The sequence below is a fragment of the Nycticebus coucang genome, chromosome 2 (assembly GCF_027406575.1).
Source record: "Nycticebus coucang isolate mNycCou1 chromosome 2, mNycCou1.pri, whole genome shotgun sequence".
Taxonomy (NCBI): Eukaryota; Metazoa; Chordata; class Mammalia; order Primates; family Lorisidae; genus Nycticebus; species Nycticebus coucang.
In genome coordinates, this window is record NC_069781.1 from 171,449,383 (window position 1) to 171,472,405 (window position 23,023).

Sequence of the window (23,023 nt, forward strand, 5' to 3'; positions counted from 1 at the left end):
ACACATTTTCGCTGCAATTGCTATTACAAGAACCTCATTATCCCCATTTTACAAGTGAGGAAATGGACCAGAGAAGTTAACTTCTTGCCCAAAGTCACTCAGCTAATCTGGGCCAATTTGGAATTCAAGCTCAGTCTGACTGACTCCGGAGCCCATGGGTTTAACTTTATTAGCTGCCCTTGGAGTTCCAGAAGTTCTGCAGTCAGCTCCTTGCCTGACTCATCGGATGCTGGCATTCTCAACCAGGTGTTGCGGTCCGAAGGGTCTTCCACTGTGATGCCCGGGACCTGTGTCTCCAGTGACATTCCACACATTTCTGCAGTCATCGCTGGCTTCCAAACTCCTAGCATCTGATGATGGGGAAAATGCGTAATGATCTTGTTTTTTAAAATAGGAAATTCAGAAGCAACTCTATTTTTAGACTTCCTTTCTTCTAATTTGATTAGACCTGTAACACGAGCACCATGTAGAGTTAGACGTTACAGAAGTAAGTGCTGTCTCCTGGAGAACAACTGGAACTGATTATTAATTTATTGGTAGCATCAGAAACATTATTCAGTAAATGTGTATTTTAGTAACCACAGCAGCGCCTTGGATTTGGAATTGTAGTACATATACGTGTGAGATATTCGTTGTAAGATGCTTTCTGAGAAAAAAATGCTTGGTGAAAATGGGGGTTTGCAGACACCTTGAAATAACTGAGAAGCCCCCAGGAGTGACTTGTCTAGACGTTTTAGAACTGATGCAGAAATATATTTTGAACTGGGAGTGAGCTCCTTCTGTTCTCAGTGGGCACAGTGAGCCAGGCGGAAGGTGGCACATCTCGGGCTCCAGCCTAGCAGCATGCCCCTCTGGGAAGACCCAAGGTCCCAGAGCCCCAGCTCCCCGGCTGAGATGGACGGAGCTCAGTGGCCACAGTCAGCAGAGCTGCTGATGGCTGCCTGCCTAGGGGCAGGTGAGATGGTGAGCTGTCCCTTTCCCAGGCACTAAGATACCTTGGGTTACACCTGCCTGCCATGATCTTCATCTCCAGGCAGCCAAGGGAAGAAAGACCCAGGGAGAGTGTCTCCAGCCTAGGGAATGAATTCTCAGTGCAGGGCCTCATGGCCTTGGATGGGGTTTCATCCATGCATTGAAGGGTTGAGGGCCCCTTCAGCTATCAAGTTCTTGGTTGGTCGAGGCTGCACCTGGCTGACCAGCACTCTGAAGACACCCTTATCTTCCCGTTTGCTCCAGTTGGTATTTGCTGTGGAGAAAGTTGGAGAATGTTATAAAATGCTGCCCATTTATACACCAGTTCCATGAAATCCCTCTGTTATTTGGCCCTGACACAGCAGCATCTCCAGACCACTGGGAATGAGAGCACTGGGCTTTGCAAGGACCGGGCAGCCTGGAAGCCTGGAAGCCTGGGCCCTATTTGGCTTTGGTGTATGCCCCATGCAGATGGGAAACACCAGGCGTCTCTCCATGTGGAGGCTATGTCTCCCCTTCTGACAAGAAAGTACACTGCAAGAGTGTATGTGTGATAATCTTTCCCTGGCCAGAGAGGGGCCTGCACAGGGGCCACCATTCTACTCCCGTTAGGAGACACTTGGAGGTGATGCCACCATGGACTCTCCCGAGCTGCTGCCCAGTAGAAGGCAGGGCCATCTGGTGGGTGAGACCATTCAGGATTCAGACTGCTCAGATGCAAACTACCGGCTCCACCCTCTCCTGCTGTGCAACCTCTGTGCTTCAGATCCCCCTTCTCCAAAATGGAAATAACACTGCTTAGGCTTTTGAGGGATGACGTGAGGCTGTGCGGGTTAAGCACTCAGCAGAGCACTCCTGATGTCATTTTCGGTGCCATCCTTATCGTTGTTCTCAGAGCCATTATTCCTCCTGGAGATTCACACACACCCCTGGGCTGCCCTGTGGGGGATGTAGAGGGCCTGGCCCAGCACTGCCTCCCAACCTGCAGCTCCAAGCAGGCGGTTACTAGGCTAGTGCAGTCCCTAGTCTCCTGAGTAAATAAAAACAAAGCCTTCCTCCCGTGGAGGCCATTTCAGTTGAGAAAGTGGCAGTGATTTGCGAGCTCACTGTGGACTTTGGGACTTTGAGTTAGAAAAGACCAAGCCAGGGGGGCTGAGGGACTTTCATTCATTCGCCATTCACCACCTGCTTTGCATAAGGCTTTGGCTGTAGGTAGACTCCCCCAGTAAAACGCAGGAACACGGGCTTCTTTAGCCACAGGGATCGGCTGGCCCTAGAAGACTATACAGACAGGGCAGGAGCCTCTGGCAGAGGGAGAGCATCTGAGAGGTTGTCAGATGATAAAAAATGCTTAGGAAGCCCCGCATGGTTGCTTTGCTGACCACTGCAGGAGTCACATGGCTGCAGAGCACCTGGCCCGGTTCAGATCTAAAGCAAGACTCTAAGCACGAAATGCATGCTGAGTTTCAAAGGCTCACAATAAAAACAAGAACATAAGGTATCTTGTTCGCAATATTGGTATCAATTATACATTGAAATGTTCATATTTTGGATATATTGAGTTAATTAAAATATTGTTAAAATTTGCCTGTTGTTTTTTTCCTTTTGAATTTAAAACTAGAAGACGTAAAGTTATATTTGTGTCTCGCATTGTGTTTCTGTTGGACAGAAAGCTCCAGAGACTGATTAGAGGTTGGCTAAGAGCCTGCATTCACCCCCCTAGACTTCTCTGTCTGTGCCGTAGTTTCCCCATCTGTCTTAGACTACCAAAGAATTGAGAAGCTGTGATATCCTCAGAAGACACCAGGAACTTGCAGCCATGTGACTTCTGGGAAATCACAGTGGCCGCCCACCAGAGGCTTGGTTCTAGGCTCTGTGACTGTTTCACATGCCTAGATCTGGGCATCAGAGGATAGTTGTGCCCACTCTCACCCCTAGAACAGGCACTATGGGATCATCAAACCATATTAAATAGCAATTCCGCTTAGCAATTATAGAGCTCAGATCGTGCCCTTTGGGAATTCACATCAAATGAGCTTCAGAGAGGCTGCAGGCGAATGAGCAAAGCTTAGCCGTCAATTCCTGATGCTAATGAATAATTGAGCAGCTGGAAATGCCACAAAAGACCACTTTGTGCAGGCGGGCCACCAGGCCACCTGACCCAGGTCCTCAGGAAAGGTGGCCTCCAGCCTGCACCTCCCAGGACATCTCTTAGCAAATGCAGAACCGGTAAGAAGAGGGCCCTTCCCAACATCTAAGGTTTTCTACCCACTCAGTCCCTGTCCCTGAAAGCTGCAGCTTCTCCTGAGGAGCATTGCTTTGGACTTCAGTCCCCCAGCAGCACCTACCCTGCCCCAGGCCACCTACTGGGACGTCTGCCACTGGAGACCAGCAAGGCTTGGATCCACAGGTGCCCAGGGGCTTCCTGTGCCCACTGGAGCAAAAGTGCATCCTGAGCTCCTTTGCCTTTTCCCCAGCTCAGAAGAGCGAGCTTCCAAATTACAGCGCTGTTGAGGCTTCTGTGCTGAATGCTCTGAAGCAGGGCAAGATGACAGGCTGCGATCCCTGTCCCCATTTTGTGTTGTTCAGTGAAGGGCCTGTCGAATGTCAGGGGTGTGCTGTCCGGACCTGCTGGTTTTGCTTTGTCAACAGAGGGTCCAAGTGTAACACCCAGAGTCTGGAGGTGGCCAGCTCCCTGACACTGAAGAGGTTCCTCCTATCCCCTGTCCAGGCCAGGATAGCACTGCACAAAGAAAAGGGGAGTGAGTGGGAACCCAGAAGACTGGTCCTCCACCCCCAAGTGTGGTTATCATAACTCCAACCAAGCAACAAGCTCCAAACTCACCTGGAAAGGGAGGCAGAGAAGCCCTCCTTCCAGCCCGGGGGCTGGCGCAGGCGGGGAGACCAGGAAAGGTGTGTGCCATCAGCTCAGGCCTGCGGGGTGGTGGGCAGCTGTGTGTGATTCAGAGTGCATGGCCTTGGGTGGTACCGTGGCCTGGTGGGCTTGGCTCTAGTGAGCTTCAGCCAGCTCTCCACCTGGTCTTGCCCACAGCACTGAGAGAGCCCCAGTGACCCTGCACCTTGACGGGATTGTGCAGGTCCTGAACTGCCACCTCAGTGACATGGCCATCGGAATGATGACCAGGATTGCCGTTCTGAAGTGGCTGTACCACCTCTACATCAAGACTCCTCGGAAGGTGAGCCCCCAGCCCAGCCACCAAGGGGTCCCTCCACGCCTGGGGCCTCTCCAGCACCCACCTGGGTTCTCAAGGGCGTACTAGGGCTCAGTATGGCTGTGGTCACCACAGTTAGAGAAACCCTGGCTAGCAGAGGAGTGCAGGCAGGTGCTAGGGGGAGCCCTCCATGTCTCGGGGAGTGGGTGGTCCCTTGAGATCACTAGGACACTGAATCGAGCGCAATCGGGGGACAGCTCATGGTACCCCTGCTTCTCTGTCCTCCAGATGTTCCGGCACACGGACAGCCTGTTCCCCATCCTGCTGCAGACACTCTCAGATGAGTCCGATGAGGTAAGTCACCAGCACCACCCTTCCTTACAGAAAGCAGGCCACCCTGCCTCACCTTGTGACAGACCTACGGGGTCCTGTGACTGAAAAGTGCTTATTTTGTTGTACTCTTAAATCCACACCAGAATGTCACCATATTCTTCATACTTGGTAAGGTGCATCCTTCCTGGAGGTACAGTTGTGCTCTTAGCCTTGGAAGTAAGGACTCCCTGTGGTCCCCTCTGGAGTACCCTGGGGCAGGGCGTTGATGAGGACACTTGTCTGCAGGAGTTTGGGGGTCTACACTGGAAGGCAGTGGAGGATGGTAGGGGGAACGTGGCTTTGGGGTCAGGCTGCCTGAGGGCAAGGCCTGGCCCAGCCTCACTGTCCAGTCTCTTCAGTTTTCTTCTCTGTTCTGTGGGGGCAGCAGCAGTACCTGGGGCGTGCAAACACCATGGTCCATGTGAAGTGGCAAGCGCCATGCCGGGCACAAGCCAAGCACTCAGTCAGCGATGGTTGTTACTCCAGCTGGAAATCAGACTTTAGGCTTTGCTTTGTTGGGGTCATCAAGAGCTGCTGGCATGAAGGGAGAGGCTGCCCCTGATCCCAGACAGCAGGAACAACCCTCTGAGAGGACCAGAGTGCAGAGGGGCTGGCCTGGGCACCCCGGGTCCTCCTGGCAGTGGGGGGAGGGTTTCCTCTACCAGGCACCCTTCCCCACACTGTTCTCAGCAGCGTTCCATAATACGGAATTGGGGCAGCATAGTTCTCCAGGGCTCCCCTGCCTTCCAGCCCAGGGGCAGCATTTGCAGCCAGACCTGCCCACTTGCAAGGGCACCATCCTGCCCTCCCATCTGTGCCAGCCCTTCGGGCTGCGTGTTAGGTACTGACAGTCTGAGCTGAGACATACGCCTCTTCCTTTTCTGGGCTCTGAGGCTGTGAGCTGTGGGCTGTGGGCAAAGCTGTGTTCGCAAGGCAGTGGGCTCTCAAATGGACAGACCTGCCCACGCTTCCTCATGGGAGCACGAGTGGACTAGGACTGGTAGCCGAGAGAACAGGAGAAGGACATTGCTCATAGCGCCCTGTGGAGTGAGGCATCTTGACCTTCCCTGGGCTAGGACCAGGCTTGTGTGGGGGACCCAAGCAGCTGAATCTGCTTTTCTGAACCTGAGCTGGAGAAAGAAGCGGACAGGCAGGTGATTAGCCTCTAGGTCCCCTGAGGTTTCCTGCATTTCCAGAAAAATCCAAAACAGATGGTCTGCGAATGTGCCCTTGGCCTCTCCTGCCTCCCCCTCCCCCACCATACGCAGGCCCTCTCCTCTCTTCTGCACCACCCCCTGCGGTGCGAGGCCCAGGTGGACATGGCCCAGTTCTGCCCAAGAGTTGGGAGTGACTCACTGCACAGTCATGGCCCTCATTTCAATACAAAAAGGAGAGAAGAACTTTGCTGATTGGTTCCTTTCCTAGGACTTCACTGGAAGCAGCTGAGTTTTCAGTCCTTTAAATTGAGTTGTTTAATCCCATCTAGCCTTCTTTGCTTGAAATTGGTTTCTGTGTGCGTTGCGTTTTCAGGGAGCGGAGGAGATGCAGTCCATTAAACAGCTCTGTTCAGGCTGCGGCTGTGGAAACTCGATTTGCTGAAGTGCCAAATGTTGTCAAGGGCTTTGGGGCGCATCTTGTGGGCCTCTGGTGGGGAGAAGATTAAAGCTGCGCTTGGGAGACAGTTAGGGACTGTTGGGGGGGGTGCTGTAACAAGAGTGAAAAGCTGCTGCTTAACCCCCCCTCCAGTGGAGGGATTTGGAGACCTTGACAGTCAGTGGTGAGTCCTGATTCTGCCGCATCCTACTTCTTCACCAGAATCACATTTCTAAGTGTCCCCTCTCAATTTCTTTGGTGACCCTGAGGACATGCTTGTATACTTGGCAATGGAAAGATAGCCATGAACAAGACAAAACCCATCTTCTCCTGGAACTTGCTTTCTAGAATATCTGGAAAGTGCTCTCTGTTGGGAGTTTTCAAGTATTTCCAAAGAGCCCTCCCTGATCTCAAGTTGGAGCTCCCTGGGGCCCAAGACCTTGGAAGCCTATTCAGGTAAACAAGACCCCAGCCAGGCTAGCAGGTCCCTTCCCTTAGAAGCCTCCACTGATAGAATTTAACTTCAGCACTCCTGCAAAGGTTCGTACATACAGCTTGGGGGTCTTGAGGCACAGGTTACCTTGGTCAGGCTCTCAGGTGTATGAAGTCATCGCTATGCAAGGAACTGTGTCAGACCCTTCCGTTTGTGGCACCTAGAGAAGCCTTACTGCAGTTATCTGGGGGGGAGTTCTGTTGCTTCATTTTGCAATTCAGAAAGCCCAAGGTCTGGGAAGGTTAAGCAACTTATACACAACTAGGAGGTGGTGGAGCCCAGGCCCCAAGACAGACCTGTTTGACTCCAGAGCCCTGTTAGCCACCATGCCAGTGTCTCACACCATGCTGGCCCAGCCTCCCCCTCGGAACCAGCTGGGGAGGAGGGGAGCTTGTGTTTGGTTGTGTGGTCATCCTCAGTTCCTCATGATTTCATCAGGAGAAGGTTTTCCAGTCTTTTCCTCTTATTCTACAAGTTCTTGAGAAGAGTTCTCAATGTGGTATGGTGTATGTGGGGGGGTTTTGTTGTTGTTGTTTTGAGACAGAGTCTTAGTTTGTCGCCCTCAGTAGAGTGCTGTGGCATCACAGCTCACAGCAACATCCAGCTCTTGAGCTTAGGCAGTGTGGTGTAAGTGTTTTGAAAAAACTCCCCTTTCAGCTCACTTTGCCTACTTTTGTATTGATTTGTAGGTGCTCTTTGTATATTTGGGGCCTGCATTTTATCATCAGTGTTACACATGTCTTTCTCTCCCAGGACAATAGGGATAAGCCCACATACCCCCCCCCCCTTGCTGAGAGTCACTGGCCTTGGGGGACAGAGCGTGCTCAGGAGTTGATGATGCAAGAGCTGCCACAGAGTGGGGCAGAGCCTCAGAAACCTAACTATGCCTCCAGGACCATGTGACACAGTCCCATGGGACTCTGGCCATGGCCCCACCGGAGTGTCTGGTCTACGTAACAGCTCAGTAGGCCACACCCTCTGACGTCCCTGGTTGTGTCTGCCTTTCCGTCATTCTGGACAAGCAACTGTTTGCTCATTACCACCTGCTTCTTGCAAACACGATCTGAAAATCCCTTTTGTCAGAAAGAATTTGCAGATGTCAAATTGATATTCTTGGCTCTGGAATAGAAATCTTCCCATTAGCTACGGGCCCAATCACTTGCTTTCTAAGTGCAAATGTGACCCTGATTTCCATAGGACAGAATGCCAAGTGCACCTCAGAGCATCCTGCCATGTCCCTTTCAGGAGGCCAAGCAGCTGCCGTGCTGCCTGAGTGACCTCTGCCTGTAAAAGGCCATGCCCCAGCTCTGAGCACCCCTGGGACAGGGGTCTTGTCCATGTACCTGATGAGCTGGCCCAGGAGGGGCCTCCAGTTAGCCACCCTACTCTTAGGCACAGCTGCATCCTAACCTGCATTTAAAATTCTCAGGATGATCTCCAGGGCATTAATGTCCCCTGTGACATCCTGGATAAGGGGCCACCACCAAGCCCAGGTACTCCTTGGACCTATGAAATGAAACTAATGGTGTCTGCACCTGCCTCAGGGGCTTGTTGTTGTTGCTGTACTTGTGTTTTGAGACAGAGTCTCACTTCATCACCCTGGGTAGAGCGCCATGGTGTCATAGCTTACAGCAACCTCAGTCTTTTGGGCTCAGTCTACCCAGTAGCTGGGACTACAGGCACCTGCCACAATATCCGGCCAGTTTTTCTATTTTTAGTAGAGACAGGGTCTCGTTCTTGTTGAAGCTGGTCTCGAACTCCTGAGCTCAGGCAATCCACTGCCTCAGCCTCCCAGATTACTAGGATTATAGGCATGAGCCACCATACCTCGCCTCATAGGCTTGTTTGAAGAGAATGTATAAAGTACCCATCCAGCTCGTAGTGTTTAACAAGTTCACTTATGGGGAAATTGGCCTTCCACTGAGTTGAGCTCCCTTCTCAGGAGCAGGGCATCACGTCATCTTGATGTCCTTCAGCAACGCTTTAGGGTCTTTTGGTGAGTCTTACTTTGACATTTTCAGTTTTGGGTATCTTTGCTGTGATTTTGAGTGGCATCTCTTGCTGGCAATGTTCTCTTCCCAGTGCAGCCTGGTGGTTGAGAGCGCAGGCTGCAGGGTCCGCAGCCCAGTAGTCCAGAGCTCCGCCTCTTCATGGTTGGTTGACTTCAAGCCAGTGATCAAGGCTCTCTGAGCCTCAGTGTCCTTATCTGCTGTGAATGGAGAATAATAATAGAACCTCATTTCTGGGTTCCTTGTGAGGTTTCAGTGAGGTCGTGTGTGTCTGACGCTCAGCACAGGTCCATCCAGTGTAAACCCACGAGAAGCAGAAGCCCTTCCAGTGCTGGAAATAATCTCTGAAAAGGGCCCATAGCCACTGGGACCATCCACTGTGTCTGCCCTCAAGCCAGTGTCTGCTCTCCTTCCTCTCGGCCTTCCTGCCTCTCTTTAGAGGCCCAAGGACCACAGGGGTTGAGAGACTTAGGTTCCATGTCAAGGTCATAGAAAGCCAAACAAGGACCCAGTAGGCCCCAGGATGGTTGCCCCTGTGCGTTTGTCCCCCGCTTCCCGTCCTCCCTCCCTCAGCCTCCCCAGTACCCTAGGTTGGTACCCTAACTGGCAGTACCCAGAACGGAGGCGGCTTTCAGCAGGAGCCTCACTCATCAGAGCCCCATTGTCACTGCATTTGCAGCTGGCTGCCACACATGAGGGAAATGGCATTGTCGGCAAAGGACCTCCAGAGCAAAGCCTGTGCAACCCAAAAGGCACGCCCTGCTGGACCCAGTCATTGGCATTTATTGGTTGCTCTGTGGTGAGGCCTGCAGAGACAGCCTGCCCAGGCTCTCAACCTCTCAGACCTGGAGTGTCCTTAACACTTACAAGGGTGATTCTCAGCCCGAGAGCAACCTAGCATCAAAGTAACTAGAGGAGAAATTGCTGCTGAGAGCTTAAGGCTTATGTGACCAGTGTGGATGTAGGGGAAAGAAAAAACTGAGAATGGGCTTCCTAGAAAATTTGGAAGGTAGGATTCTGAGGGCATTGTTCATGGTAGTGGTGGTGTTTCCAGTTTGGGAGCCCACTAACTGCATGACAAACCTGGGCCAGTCATCACACTTGCCACACAGCTGTCACTTAGGAGGAGTGGGGTATGGGCGCTAGAGCTAAGAAGTGATTTAGGGGCATCTGAAAGGGCTTTTCTAAAGTTGCTTCCAGTATATCATGTGGTTCAGTGATATACCCAATGCGAGGGGCCCAGTGCCTTCCCTGTTCCCCACCCGGCCTTATGTGTTGGGAGGTGGGAACCCAAGGGCTGCCGCAGCCTCGGCTGGTTCTGAGGGGAGAAGAATTGTGCGTCCTGGGGGCTGTTGTCTTTGGCGCAAGGCCTGACCCCTCCAGCCCATCTGTCTCCAAGAGCATGCGCCACTGTGCCCCATACATCTGAGGGGTAGTTTGCTTTGGGGGACAGGGGAGATTTCGTTTGTTTTCATGGTTCAGATCCCAGGAGAAATGAACCAGGAAAATGTAAGAGTCCACAGGAGAGAGCTCTCTGGGGCCAGGCCGGTTGCCAGGAAGAGAAACCGGTCAAGGCTGGTTCAGGAGCCCAGAGGAATAGCTCAGGGTCGGGCTATGGCGACACTGCCACGCTGCTGAGACTAACTGGCAATCCCCACCCTCGTACTCACTGGTCCACAGAAGGGCTCCCTGGGCTGATCCTTTCCAGGGCAACCTTGTCACTGGGTCTTCGACCTGCTTTAGTGGGATTTAGTTTGTGATGACAGGGACTTTGGCATTGGTTCCATCCAGGGAAAGCCCCAAACTAGAGAGCTATGGTGGGGGAGGGCCTGACCCCTCCTGGTGCTCTCTCCTTTGTCCAGAGGGAGGGTCTTTTTTTGGAAACTGGCCATCCTTCAGTGTCTGCTCCAAACTTAGAGCACAGCTTAGAGAGCCAGTGGTAGCCCTGTGGCACCCCTGCTGTGCTATCTTCAGGAACTGTGTTGGGTCCCATGTGCCAGACCCCGTGTGTCTATGGAAAGGGCCTTGGAGAAAAAGAGGGCACAGCCTAACATTTGTGGGGTCCATGCCCTGTTTGGACCACATTTTCTACTGTCTTAACGAATCTGCATGGTGGTCCGGGAGTGATTTCCGTTATCCCCAGTTTGACATACAGGGAAGTGCAGGCAGGTAGGAGGAAGATAATGTCCCCAGAGTCACATTGCCAGCAGTCAGAATTGGAAGTCAAGTCTGTCTGATTCCAAAGTTGCTAAAACCCCACACAACAGGCCAGGCACCATGGCTCATGCCTATAGTCCTAGCACTCTGGGAGGCCAAAGCAGGAGGATCACTTGAATTCAGAAGTTTGAGACTAGCAAGAGTGAGACCCTGTCTCTACTAAAAATAGAAAAACTAAGGCAGGGAGTGGTGGTTCACAACTGTAACCTTAGCACTCTGGGAGGACGAGATGGGCAGATAGCTTGAAATCACGAGTTTGAGACCAGCATGAGCAAGAGCGAGACCCTGTCTCTAAAAAAAATTAGTTAGGTGTTAAGGTGGGCACCTGTAGTCCTAGCTTACTTGGGAGGTTGAGGCAAGAGGATCACTTGAGCCCAGTAGTTTGAGGTTGCTGTGAGCTATGAAGCCATGACATTCTACTGAAGGTGACAAAGTAAGACTCTCAAAAAAAAAAAAGAGAAAGAAAGAAAAACTTGCTGGATGTCATGGTAGGCACCTATAGTCCCAGCTACTCAGGAGGCTGGGGCAGGAGGATCACTTGAGCCCAGCAGTTTGAGGTTCCCAGTGAGATAGGTTGACACTCTAACCTAGGTAAGAGAGTGAGACTCTGTCTCAAAAAAAGGAAAAAGAACAAAACCTGCACAAGGCCTCCCCTCACTACAGAGCAGGGACCCAGCCCCGAAGAGGAAAGCACTGCCTTATCCATTGCAACAAGGCAACGAGGCTGTCTTGTTTTGGTGGACCTTCAGTTCTGGATACATCTTCCTCTCTGAGTAGTTCATCTTGACCTCTTTCCTCTGCCCCTTCTTAGGCTCCCAAGGGCTGCTCCAGGTTACTTACTGACCTGGGGCTCCCCGGCTTCCCTCCAGGCTCAGTCCAGAAGCCCTTTCCATCCTCTACCTATCTAGTGTTTTCCCAAAAGGGTTGAGGTCATTGGCTGGGACCACTGAGGGGTGGGGACAGGAGGGAGCAGGAGCTCTGGCACCGATTGCCAGCTCCCTGTGGGGTAGGCAAGTCTCACAGCATCCCTTTGCCTCAATTTTCTTCCCCAAATGCTGGGATTGGACTGGATTGTGTGAATTCCCTTCCAGCTCTGAATTTGTGTGGTCCTGACTCTACTCCCCAGAATACTAATGCTGCCTGCTCAAAAGTAGACAGTCTTCTGGAAGAATGGGACTTGTTTTTCCTTCTCATTTCTGTGCCTCAGTTTTTATTTCACTCTGTTTTTCATTCCATCCATTCTCCAAAACACGCAAAAACAACCCCTCTATCCCTGCCTCATTTTCAGATTTCTTTTAAATCAGATCACATGATAACTCTTAGCCCAGAGAATGGAGGGGTAACCCTTCAATGGCCAAGAACTTGGTTCCTCTTGCCGAAAGCCGGGCACACATGGGAAGATGAACTGGGCCCAGCAAGGACAGTCCAGGGGACCCTTTTCCTGTCACAGCCTAGCTCAGAAGCCACACAGTAGAGCTGCCCAAACCAGGGCAGCCATCAGAATCCTCTGGAGCTTTAAAAATCAGCTGCATGGGCCTCATCACAGCCCTCCTCAGTTGTACCCTCCCGTGGGGCCTGACTGCCCAGGCACTGCTGTTTTTCACAAGCTCCCAGGAGAATTCGATGGCCACACCATTGGTCAGGAGCCTCGTACGTGGTCCAAAGTGAGATCCCCCTTGGAGACCAGGGCAGTGCCCGCAGCTCTCAGTCCCGGTGTCCTCTCCACACAGCCCTAGGCCTGTTACCCACCAGGCCTCTTGTTGCTACCCCACACCCCACTCAGCATCCCTAATGTCTTCAGGAGTCCAAATTTCTTCCAGGTTGTGTTTTGGTTTTTCCTCTGGTTATGGCCGAAGCTGAGTCAGCTGGATTTTCCAGGCCGCTCTCTGTTGGCAGTTCACTAAGGCCCACGGGCTGGGCAGGGAGTTTGGGTGAGCCCAGAGGGGCTGTGGGCAGGGACCACCACCGTGGTGACAAGAAGAGCTGCTGTTTCTTGCTCGCTCCATTCTACCCTGAGCCCAGCCCTGCGATCGTGAGCTTGGTTCATCTCCACCGCAGCCCCACGGTGCAGTGATTCGTTTTCCCCATTTCACCTAAGAGGAAAGTGAGACCCAGGACTCGACCTAAATACTCCACAAAACCTTATTTGTGTATGTGTCTGTCTCTCTCACACACAAGCCCCTCCTCCTGCACATTGAGGCGGGTCCCCTCTGTGATTTTACATCCCCGTCAACTCAGACCTTCCCTCCACCCCAGCGCTGAGCTCTGTGAGGACAGACTGTCCAGCCCCTAGAAGATAGCAGCATCAATAGATGCTCAGAAACATTTTATGAGAAAGTGAACAAATGGGGTTGGCTAGACAGTGAGCCGCGCCTCCCGCCAACCAGGAAGCCAAACCTATAGCAAAGTATCTGTATCTGCAGGACGGGGGCTGCATGTAGCTTGCAGGTAAACCAGAAGGAAGCAGAGCCTTGGAGCTGGGCAGGGGCCCTCCTTGCTGCTTGTGGGCACCACTCTCGTGCTGCCCCAGGTCCACCCTGTTTCCTGCCACGCCCACAGGGAGAATCTATAACCCTGAGTGTCCCTCCTGCTCAGAGGCCTGGAGTGGTGCAGATGAGCAGTGGAATCAGCAGGAAGGAGACCCCAGGGAGGTGGTCAGGGGCCTGGTCTCCGTACAGTCTTGCCCCAGGCTGGCCTGCCTTGTACCCTGTGCACTCAGAGGGATAGACAGCTGCCAGGCCCACACTGTACTGTCACAATTAACCAGTGGAACCTAACAAATGTCAGGCAGGTGCTGGCCTTCTGCACAGATGACGCAGTACTAGGCGCTGAAGGAAAGATTTCTTCTATTTGTGAAGAAGGTAATCCTGATCCCCACGGGCTCTCATTCAGACTTAGGCAACACTAACTGAGGTGCCTCCTTTTTTCTTTCTTTTTTTTTTTTTTTTAAGCTGTTGTTGCTTTACCAAGGCAGAAGGTTTTTAATCAGGATGGTTTTCTCAATGGGAAATAGAATAGGTCCAAACCTAGGCAATCCTCCTGGTCCACCCTCAAGTCTAAATGTTCTTTCAGGCAGTGCTTTCCTTCCCTGCTGCAGAAGGCAGGGCTGCTGTGACCCTGCCACAGACTGAAGCTTTTCTCAGAATGCCATCCCTTTCCTGACCAGGACCAGTGCCTGGTTGCTACCTTCTGTGGCTCATGTTTACAGTGTCCAGGGCGGAGGCCTCTGGCCCTGGTGCCACCTTCTTCCACTGCTTTCAGCCCATGAGAGCCCTTTCCCTCACCTCCCCCAAGATACCCTTCCTGGGGAAAGCAGCCTGGCTTCCTAGTTCTCTGCCTGATACTCCAAGCCCCAGGACAGCAGGAGCCATGCCATACATCATCAGGGCCTGCCAAGGCCTGGGCAACCGGGCCATGCCCCTGGTGAAGGAAGGGGCCAGGCTGCTGTGTGGATAGAACCAGAAGGCCCCAAGCCTTCCCATGAATGCCTGGCCTCGGTGCCCTCTACGCTTAGTATCAGCTCCACTTTGTAAGAATAAGGAACAGCCCGAGCTAACCCAGATCTCAGCCGAGCCCCTGGCAGTGGTCTACATAAGCTAGACCTCAGCTTCCAGACCTTTAGCCTGGATTCACCTCTGTGCCCAGCGCCAAGCATGTTCCTTGGAAACATTGTTGCAACTTCCTCTTGGCTGGGACTGGAGAGGGCCCAGCTTGGGCATTTCCTGTCCACATAAGAAGGGTTCCCTCTTCAAGAGCATGGAGGCTGGACCAGTTGACCCCCAGGCCCCCATCAGCCAGCCATTAGTTTCTTGAGGATGCGAGGGCGGCCTCTCCAGCCACCTCTTGGCAGAGGCTGTTCAGAACCATCCATCTTCCCCCTTTCTGCGCCTCGCAGCAAGTCAGCTGGTATTTACTCAAATCTGCTGACCCCCTCCCCCTGGGACCCTTGTGTACAGGAGCCTTGGTAGAAGGCAAGGATAGGCCTCCCGTCTAGCACAGCTGTGCCCAACCTGCAGCTGTCCCCAGGAGCAGTCAGCAATCCCTCGGGGAGGGGAGAAAGTGGAGCCTCCAGCACCCCGTGGCTTTCTAGGGCTAGTCTGTGGGTGAGGTGTTGGGACAGTGAATGCCAAACAGACCAGTCAGAAAAGGGAGAAGCAGCCACCATCCCAGAGAGGCTGTCCTTGGCCTTCGGCATACAGGCTGACGGCCTGCAGCAGCCCCATGCAGACATTGACTCCCCTCCCACATTCAAATGTGCCCTTTGCTGGCATACAGACACCTCCAAGAAGGGGGGACTTTCTTGGGAATCCCCCAGCTTTTTGGTCTTTGCCACCCACACCATGGAGGGTAAGAAGACCCCACCTCTCATCCCAAGGCCTCCCTTGAGTTGCTTTGCTGGTGCCCTCCAGACCCAGTCACCACCCACCCTGACCCCTTCACTCCTCTGAGGGTCTCTGCCTGATACTCCAAGCCCCAGGACAGCAGGAGCCATGCCATACATCATCAGGGTCAGCTCACTCCTCTACCCCCTCAAAAATGAGCGACCAGCTGATGGGCCTTCCCCACCCCCAGCCTGTTGCCATGGTAACAGTAGGCACCCCTGCTCCTGCAGAATATTGCTTTCTTGTAACCTCCCTCCCTCTCTTTCCCCCTTCTTTCTCTCACACAAAAAGAAAGCACAAGTGTTTTATATTCATTTTGCAAAAAGCTGCGGAGTGCATACTAATTGGCGTGGCTTCCCTCTGCTTTCTTTGAGCCATTTCCCATCCTCAGAGCCTGGCTTGCAGGTGGCCATGGGCCTAGCCCCAGACAGCCTGCTCTAGCAGCCGAGGCAGGAGTGCCCAACTAGCAGGTCTGCAACTGTGGAGCAGGGTGCCCAGTAAGCAAGGCCACTGAGATTACCTTGTCCTGGTCCCAGAAGGTCCTACCCACACACCAAGGGCTACCTGGTCTCCAGGTAGGTGGAGCACCAGAGCCCTGGCACAGAGACTCAAAAGCCAATCCCACGGGAAGGGTGGCTGTTCGTAGCCCCTATTGCTCCCCCTTAGGCCTCCTGTTTAGGTTGCCCCCACCCTCACCCCCGCCAAGGCCTTCCCCTCACCAGGGCTGCCCTGGCCTAAGTCTGCAACATCATTGTTTTTGTTTGTTTGTTTGTTTGTTTTGCTCCAAAGCCTCAGGGTTAGGCCCTGGGCTCAGTCAGGTTAGCTGGTCAGCCAGGAGAGCCCAGCAGCTGGGCTTGATGAGCACAGGAGCCTGGATGTCAAGAGCTACCTTGGAGGTCCAGAGTGGCCTCCCACAAACTCCAGTCAGCATTTGAAGCCATTTCATGCCCTCCATTGTGACAGCCCCTCCCCTCCTCTCAGACGCTGGAGGAGATGGTGATGCTTTAGTTAAGGGACAGAAAGAGTGCCGTGTGTGTGTGTGTGTGTGTGTGTGTGTGTGTGTGTCTGTGTCTGTCTCCACACACACAAGTACACATGGTGTTACCCCAGGCGGGGCTGTCGGCTTTTTTGCCAGTCCCTGGGGACCAGAGACAGATCCTGTGGTGTGTAAGCACAAGAGGAGTGGCCCGGATTACCCAAAGGAACCTGTGGACAACATTTCCGGCTTTAATTGCGCAATTGAAATGTAATTTGCATTTATTTGCCATTTGATGTTAAACTTTCTAAAATAAGAAAATTCAAAATGTTAAATGTTCTGCTTCGCTGGCTGAGGGCCGTGCTCTAGCGTGGTGGAAGGCAGTGGTCCGGGGTGGGCGATGCATGTTCTCTTTGGGATAGAAAGCGGAGTCGGAAGCACAGGCAGCACTGTCCCTGCGCCAGGTGGTGAGCTAGCCTTTCTCAGCGTGCTTGATTCTTTGTACTTTGCGCATAAAGTGTCTTCTGTAATCTTCATGACAGCTTTGCAAGGTCAAATCTCCATTTGCTCGTATGGGGAAACCGAGCCCTTCCCACCCCCCATCACCTGTGAAACAGAGTTCTATGGCTTTGGCCCAGTTTCTAGCCACACCCCAGTCCCCAGCTCCATTCCCCAGCTACAGCCCAGGGGAAGCCTCATTTCCCGGAATGTCCTGGTTCTGCCTCCCGGAGCAGCTCCTGCTAGGTAAGAGAAGGTTCGAGTGCCTTTTTCTCCCACCTCAGTTTCCCAGGCCAATACATGCCCCCCAAAGCCTCTGGCCTCCCCTCAGGCCAGGGAGTTTACTGGCTCCTGGCCTTTACCACCCACATCCTTCAGGGGTCTGTGACCTCATCTGAGATACTCTGTCCTGCCCAGCCTTGGCATCTCCTGCAGCCAGCACAGGACTTGCCCATGCAAGCTGCTCAGTAGGTGTCCAGAGAGGACACTTCCGTGCACAGAGATAACTGACCCAGGGTCAGGCGGCTGAGTGGCAGGGCCAGGGCTGGATGTCAGGACTGTCTGGTCTCAAAGCTTGTGGAGCATTATTAACAAGCTCAGGCCAGAGCTGGGTTTGAGGCGGCCTCCCTTGAGCAGGTATCCATCCAAGCCTCAGATTCCTCATATCAGGTGTATAAGGTGGGTCTGATGACAAGTGCGGGCATTAATTGTGGCCAGGAGTGAGGACCTTCTGCTCATCTGGGCTCTGTATTCCTTGCAGTCTGGCCCTGGAGCCACTCAGAGGGTGGAGACTGTCCTGCACAGTCCATGACCCCAGATGCTGGCCGTTCTTCCCAAGCATGTTTTCCAACAGGAAAATTAGTACCCATTAGACACTTAGCACAGGTCAATGTATCAGTATTTCCACTCTGGTGTCACAGATCTGACAGAGTGTGGCATGGGACCACTTGCCTTGCTGGCTCCCGCTTTTCTCCCTGGCCACATGTGACCACGAAGGTTTGCTGCCAGAGGCATGTGCCTCTGCCCTGCACAGACAGACCTGAGTAGAGGAGAGAGGGAGTGGCAGGTGCAAAGCCAGGTAAAGGGACACAGGCTGCCTTTCTGAGACCCTAACCTCTCTCGTGAGTATGAGTCAGGTGTAAGATCTTGGAGGCTCAGGAGACCCCACCACCTCAGGCTGTGGGTAAAGCAAGAACAACAGACTTGTGAGGAACCCTAGACTCTGGGAGTTAGGGGGCTGATTTGGGGTTTGGGCTTTTCCTTTTATTGATGCAATTCACATACCACAAAATTCATCCTTTTAAACTCCAGCAGGGGTGTCCAACCTTTTTTCTTCTGTGCCAAAAATTAAAATAATAAGAGGTGCCTTGGGCTACACATTAAATACACAAACACTAAAAACAGCTGACGAGCAAAAAAAATAAAGTGTCTGCATACTCTTTGCAATCTGACATTACAGATAAGCAAAACAGTCCTCTAATCAGCATGGGCCTGCAGGCCGCAGGTTAGACACCCCTGCAAGTCTAAAGCATACAATACAATAGTTTTTAGTATTTTTACAAGGTCATACAACCATCACTGCTCCCCACTCACCCACCCACAGTCTCACTTTCGCCCTCCCAAGTAGCTGGGACTACAGACGCCCGCCACAACACCTGGCTATTTTTAGAAACCAGGGGAATCTCACTCTTGCTCTGGCTAATCTCAAACTCCTAAGCTCAAGCAATCACCCACCGTGGCCTCCCAGAATGCTAAAATTACAGGCAGGAGCCACCACACCTGGCCCATCACTGCTTTCTAATTCTAGAACATTTTCATTACCCCAGAAAGAAACCCTGAATCCACTTTCTGTGTGTCTGTGGATATGCCTATCCTGGGCGTTTCATGTAGGTGGAATCATCATACAGTATGTGGTCTTTGCAGCTGGCTTTCACCTGGCAAATGTCTCCAAGGCTCATCCATGTTGTAGCTGTTATCAGCACATCATTTCTTTTCATTAGCAAATGATAGTCCTCAGTATGGGTATGCCACGTTTTGTTTGTCCATCTGTTCGTTGACGGACCTTTGGGTTGTTTCCACTCTGGCTTTGGGAAGGATGCTTCGTGGACATTTATGTGTAAGTTTTTATGTGCGCATATGTTTGCAGTTCTCTTGGTAACTACCTAGGAGTGGGAGTATACCTATGGCAACTCTGTCTGATTTTGTGAGGAGCTGTTAGCTGGGTGAGTCATCCCTCTACCCCCATTCTCTGGTCTCAGTTCCCCTCCTTGACCTTTGTAAAGTAACCCGTTTGGACACTTGAACACCCAGGGATGTGGCCTCTGCACCCCTGGCCCACCCTCCTTGCTCTCTGTCTCTTCAATTGCTGAAGCAGGCCAGGCAAAGTGGTTCGCGCCTGTAATCCTAGCACTCTGGGAAGCCAAGACAGGTGGATTTCTTGAGCTCACAAGTTTGAGACCAGCCTGAGGAAGAGCAAGACTGTGTCTCTACTAAAAATAGAAAAATTAGCCAGGCATCGTGGCAGGCGCCTGTAGTCTCAGCTAGTCAGGAGGCTGAGGCAAGAGGATTGCTTAAACCCAAGAGACTGAGGTTGCTGTGAGCTATGATGACGCCATAGCCCTCTATCAAGAACAGAGTAAGACTGTCTCCAAAAAAAAAAAAAAATCGCTGAAACAAAGCCTTTGGAGGCTCATCCCTCAGTGGGAGCAGAGGCCTGGGCCCTCCCTGCTTCTGGGCCTAGACCCACCCAGGGCCATCTGGCTCTTTTCTGGGCCACAGGAGCAGCCCTGGCTCCTCCTGTCTGACCAGCTACTTAGCAGCTGCGTTTTTTTAGCCGCTGTGGGTACATTTCCCATAGGCCCAGCAAGGGAAAATGCTCTGAGAGGCCAAGGCAGGAGGATCACTTGAGACCAGCAAGTCAAGGTTGCAGCGAGCTGTGCTCATACCATGCACTCCAGCCAGCATGCAGAGCAAGACCCAGTCTCTAAGAAAAGGATAAAAGGGAAGTTCAGAGAGCTGCTGGATCACGTACACTGTTGTAGGGGAGGGCAGGCCAGGGTTCAGTTCCTTGGGACTGCATGGATGCTAGTGATAGCTTCACCTCTCTGCTGCCTGCTGGGCCATGGCCAGGGGTAGCTCCCACTCACTTCTGCAGCCCCAGTGCTCAGCACAGCCCCTGGCACAGAGAGGGGGCTCAGGTGTCAGGAGAATCTCCCAGTGCCTGGAAGTGGTAAGGACAGAGGGAAGGACGCGGTCAGACAATGGGAGGTGGTGTCTTGTGTGCATGAGGCCTGGGTGAGGCCAGGCCATAGCTGGCAAGGAATTGGCGTGCCAAACACATTGTGATGCTTTGTGGAGAAACCCCTGTGGCCAATGGGCTGGTGAGCAAAGGGGCCTCAGCCAGCTGGGCCAGAGCTAGCTGAGGGGGTACCAGGAGGGGGCAGCAACAGGGCAGCGTAGGACAAGGTGCTGGCACATCTCTGCATTGACAGGAACCACTTTCAAGCTTTAGAGGAGATCGGCCTTGTCTCCCTTTTTTTTTCTTTCAAGATAACATTTGCCCTTTTAAAGTTCATAATTCACTGGTTTTTAGTGTATTTATAAGGTTTTGCGATCATCACTGCTATCTAACTCCAGAACATTTTCATCATCCCTCACGACTCTGTGGTAGCCTTGACCTGACCTTGTATTCACCATGTTCCCCACAGCAGGCCCCCCACCAGGCTCTGCGTTGCTCCACTGGTCCAAGGCTGAGGCCCCTGCTTGCTAGAGTTATTCTCAGCCTGGGCCCAGAGTAGCCAGGAAGAGGCACAGTCATCTACCCGGTGGGCATCTGCTGGGCAGCCCTGGGGACATACCTGTGGATAGAAAAGGAGCAGTTTCTCTTCAGAACAGAGCGGGATGGGGAGAACCATGAGCAGAAGGTGGCTGGGAAGTCTCAGGAGCCCTGGGGCAGGTGACCTGCACATGCACACATACTCAGTCCCCTCCCAGCAGGGCCTTGGAGCTGGTGGGCTGGACTCTGGGACCCCACTGGGCTTCAGTGCCAGGCAAAGATGGGTGCAGTACAAAGGGCAGTAGCTTCTAAGGGTTGGGTGTTCTCAGGCTCGTAGGGACGGCCCTGGGGGCCCTTTAACAGAGCACTGGCCTGCGCTCACACTCTGCTCTGGCTCCATGCTCTGCCGCTGCCCCAGAAGATCTCAGCAAGCAGGTAGTCAGGCTGGGGAGGCAGCTGAGGACTGATTGACATGTCTGGAGCTTAGGAAGTTCTTGATCCTGGAGCCCATCACTGCATCCCAAAGTGAAGGGTGATTTGCGGTCTGCAGTGGCCTGACATCAGCTGTACAGGAGAATCTGCTCTGTGGACCAGAGGCAAGCAGGACTGTGGCTGTGCACGCAGCAGAGTATGGCCTGGAGGGCACCGCAGGATTTCCTCGCTGCCAAAGGCCCTGAGACGCGTGCTGCAGAGCACGCTCACCTAGCCCTGTGTCTCCTAGGGACCAGAGAGGAGGGCTGTGAGAAAGCTGACTCACGAGGCTCACATGCAAGCTTCCTCCTTCCTGGGGCCCATCTGGTGTCATCTATGTTCTCTTCAACCATGTCTTCTGTTACTTTTATGAACTCACCTGCAGTGGTCTAGGTGACTCTCATCAGCCCACTGTCGTCCTCCGCAGACCTCCTGACCTCATCTCCTGCCAGGTCATGGCAGCTCAAAGCAGAGGCTCAGCCTCATGCTCTGCTTGTCTCCCCAGGTTGTCCTGAAGGATCTGGAGGTGCTGGCTGAAATTGCTTCCTCCCCTGCAGGCCAGACAGATGACCCAGGCCCCTTGGATGGGCCTGACCTCCGGGTGAGCCACTCAGAGCTCCAGGTGCCCACCCCCAGCAGAGCTGGTCTGCCCACAACTCCTGGTAAGTATCTCCCACGGCTCCCAGCTTCACCAGCCATAGACGTGTTCGTGTTGCATCTCATGCTAGGCCAGGCCATTCCTGGGACTTTTTGTCCATGAACCCCAGAGCTCCCGTGGCTGTGTAAGGTCTGTGGGTTTCCTACCAGTGATCTGCCACCTAGAGAGGCCCCAGAGGTGGGGCAGCCCCAGCAGCCCCCAGTAAGACCCTCCAGCCCTTTCTCCCCATCTTTCTGCGTCTCTTTGATGGTTCTGAGCCATAGGGTAAACACAACACCATCAGCCGGGCACCACTCTACCTAGGCAGCGTCTCTCCAGTTAGGAATCAAGGGCCCTGGTCTGAGATCTCACAGGTGGAAGACAAGGTAGCCATTTCCTTCCTCATCCAGAAGCTAAAAGTAGCCCTCAAGCCAGCAGACAGCCCAAGCAAGATGGGGTAATTCAAACAGCCAATTTCCAGGCAGTCCTTGGAAGTGAATGTGGCTGTGGTGTTCTACTGCTCAGCCCTCGGTTCCTTCCTGACAGCAGACCAGGGCCCAGGCAGATGCCACCTCCCTCCAGTGACATAATCCTGGAAGATGCCCAGGGATGCGAGTTGGCAGGAGAGTACCTAACCAGTGCTGGGCATCTCTTTGGCCCAGAGACCAGGCCCAGCTCCTGCTCACAGGGCATGCCAGGTCACGTCACAGAGGCTCCTGTATTTAAGGCTCCTCCTCGATGGCAGTGATCATCAAAGGTTCCCTAGCCCCTGCAGCGGGGTATCACGTGGGAACCCAGGCCCCAGGCCACCTCCCTGCACATGTCCTGCTGAAGCACCGCCCAGCTTCATCTCTCGTTCTGCCAGGATGCAGTTGCTTCCTTGCCCATGAGCCCAGTTCTAGGCAGCCATGGCTGTGGTCAGGGAAGCGGCTCCCACTTCCAAACCCGAGACGGGCTCCCACCTATCTCCTGGCACAGGAATCCTTTCTCCATCCTGCATCCCCAGCTTAGCACATGGAGGCCATGATGAGATGGGAAAAGAGCTGAGGCTTTTTCCTAGCAAGGGGGGGCCTGTGTTCAGGGAGCCCAGAGGACTGACTGGAAGAAGGGCAGCTGAGAGAGGCATTCTGTGGGGGAAAGCCAGGCAGAGGAGCCTTGGGTGCCTGCCCTCAGCTCCCCACCCCAGGAAGCAAGCTCCCCACCCCAGCACCTTCTCTTGTCCTCAGAATGGTGGCTCAGAAAGCTGTTTGGGACAGCACAACCTCAGGGCAGGGCCAGGACACCTGTATCTCCCAGACTCTCCTCAACCTGCCCTTCATCTGTAGGAGTTTCTTCTCTTCCTCCTGGGCACAGAGAAGTTGATGACTGTGACATAGATTCCCACTCGTGGGAGGGATGGGCCGGGACACTGCTATGGGCAGCCAGGACAGAAGAGAGTGGGGTGTATGCCCTGAG

The 23,023-nt window shown here is 53.2% G+C and overlaps 1 protein-coding gene across 2 annotated transcripts in view; it reads left to right on the plus strand.

Moving 5' to 3' along the window:
- VAC14 (VAC14 component of PIKFYVE complex) overlaps positions 1–23,023 on the plus strand; it is a 98,462-nt gene that overhangs the window by 26,637 nt on the left and 48,802 nt on the right. For both annotated transcript variants that reach the window (XM_053606981.1, XM_053606992.1), the window contains exons 11-13: positions 4,025–4,169; positions 4,434–4,499; positions 21,437–21,593. In XM_053606981.1, the coding sequence (XP_053462956.1) occupies positions 4,025–4,169; positions 4,434–4,499; positions 21,437–21,593 (368 nt within the window). The remainder of the gene's footprint in view (positions 1–4,024; positions 4,170–4,433; positions 4,500–21,436; positions 21,594–23,023) is intronic.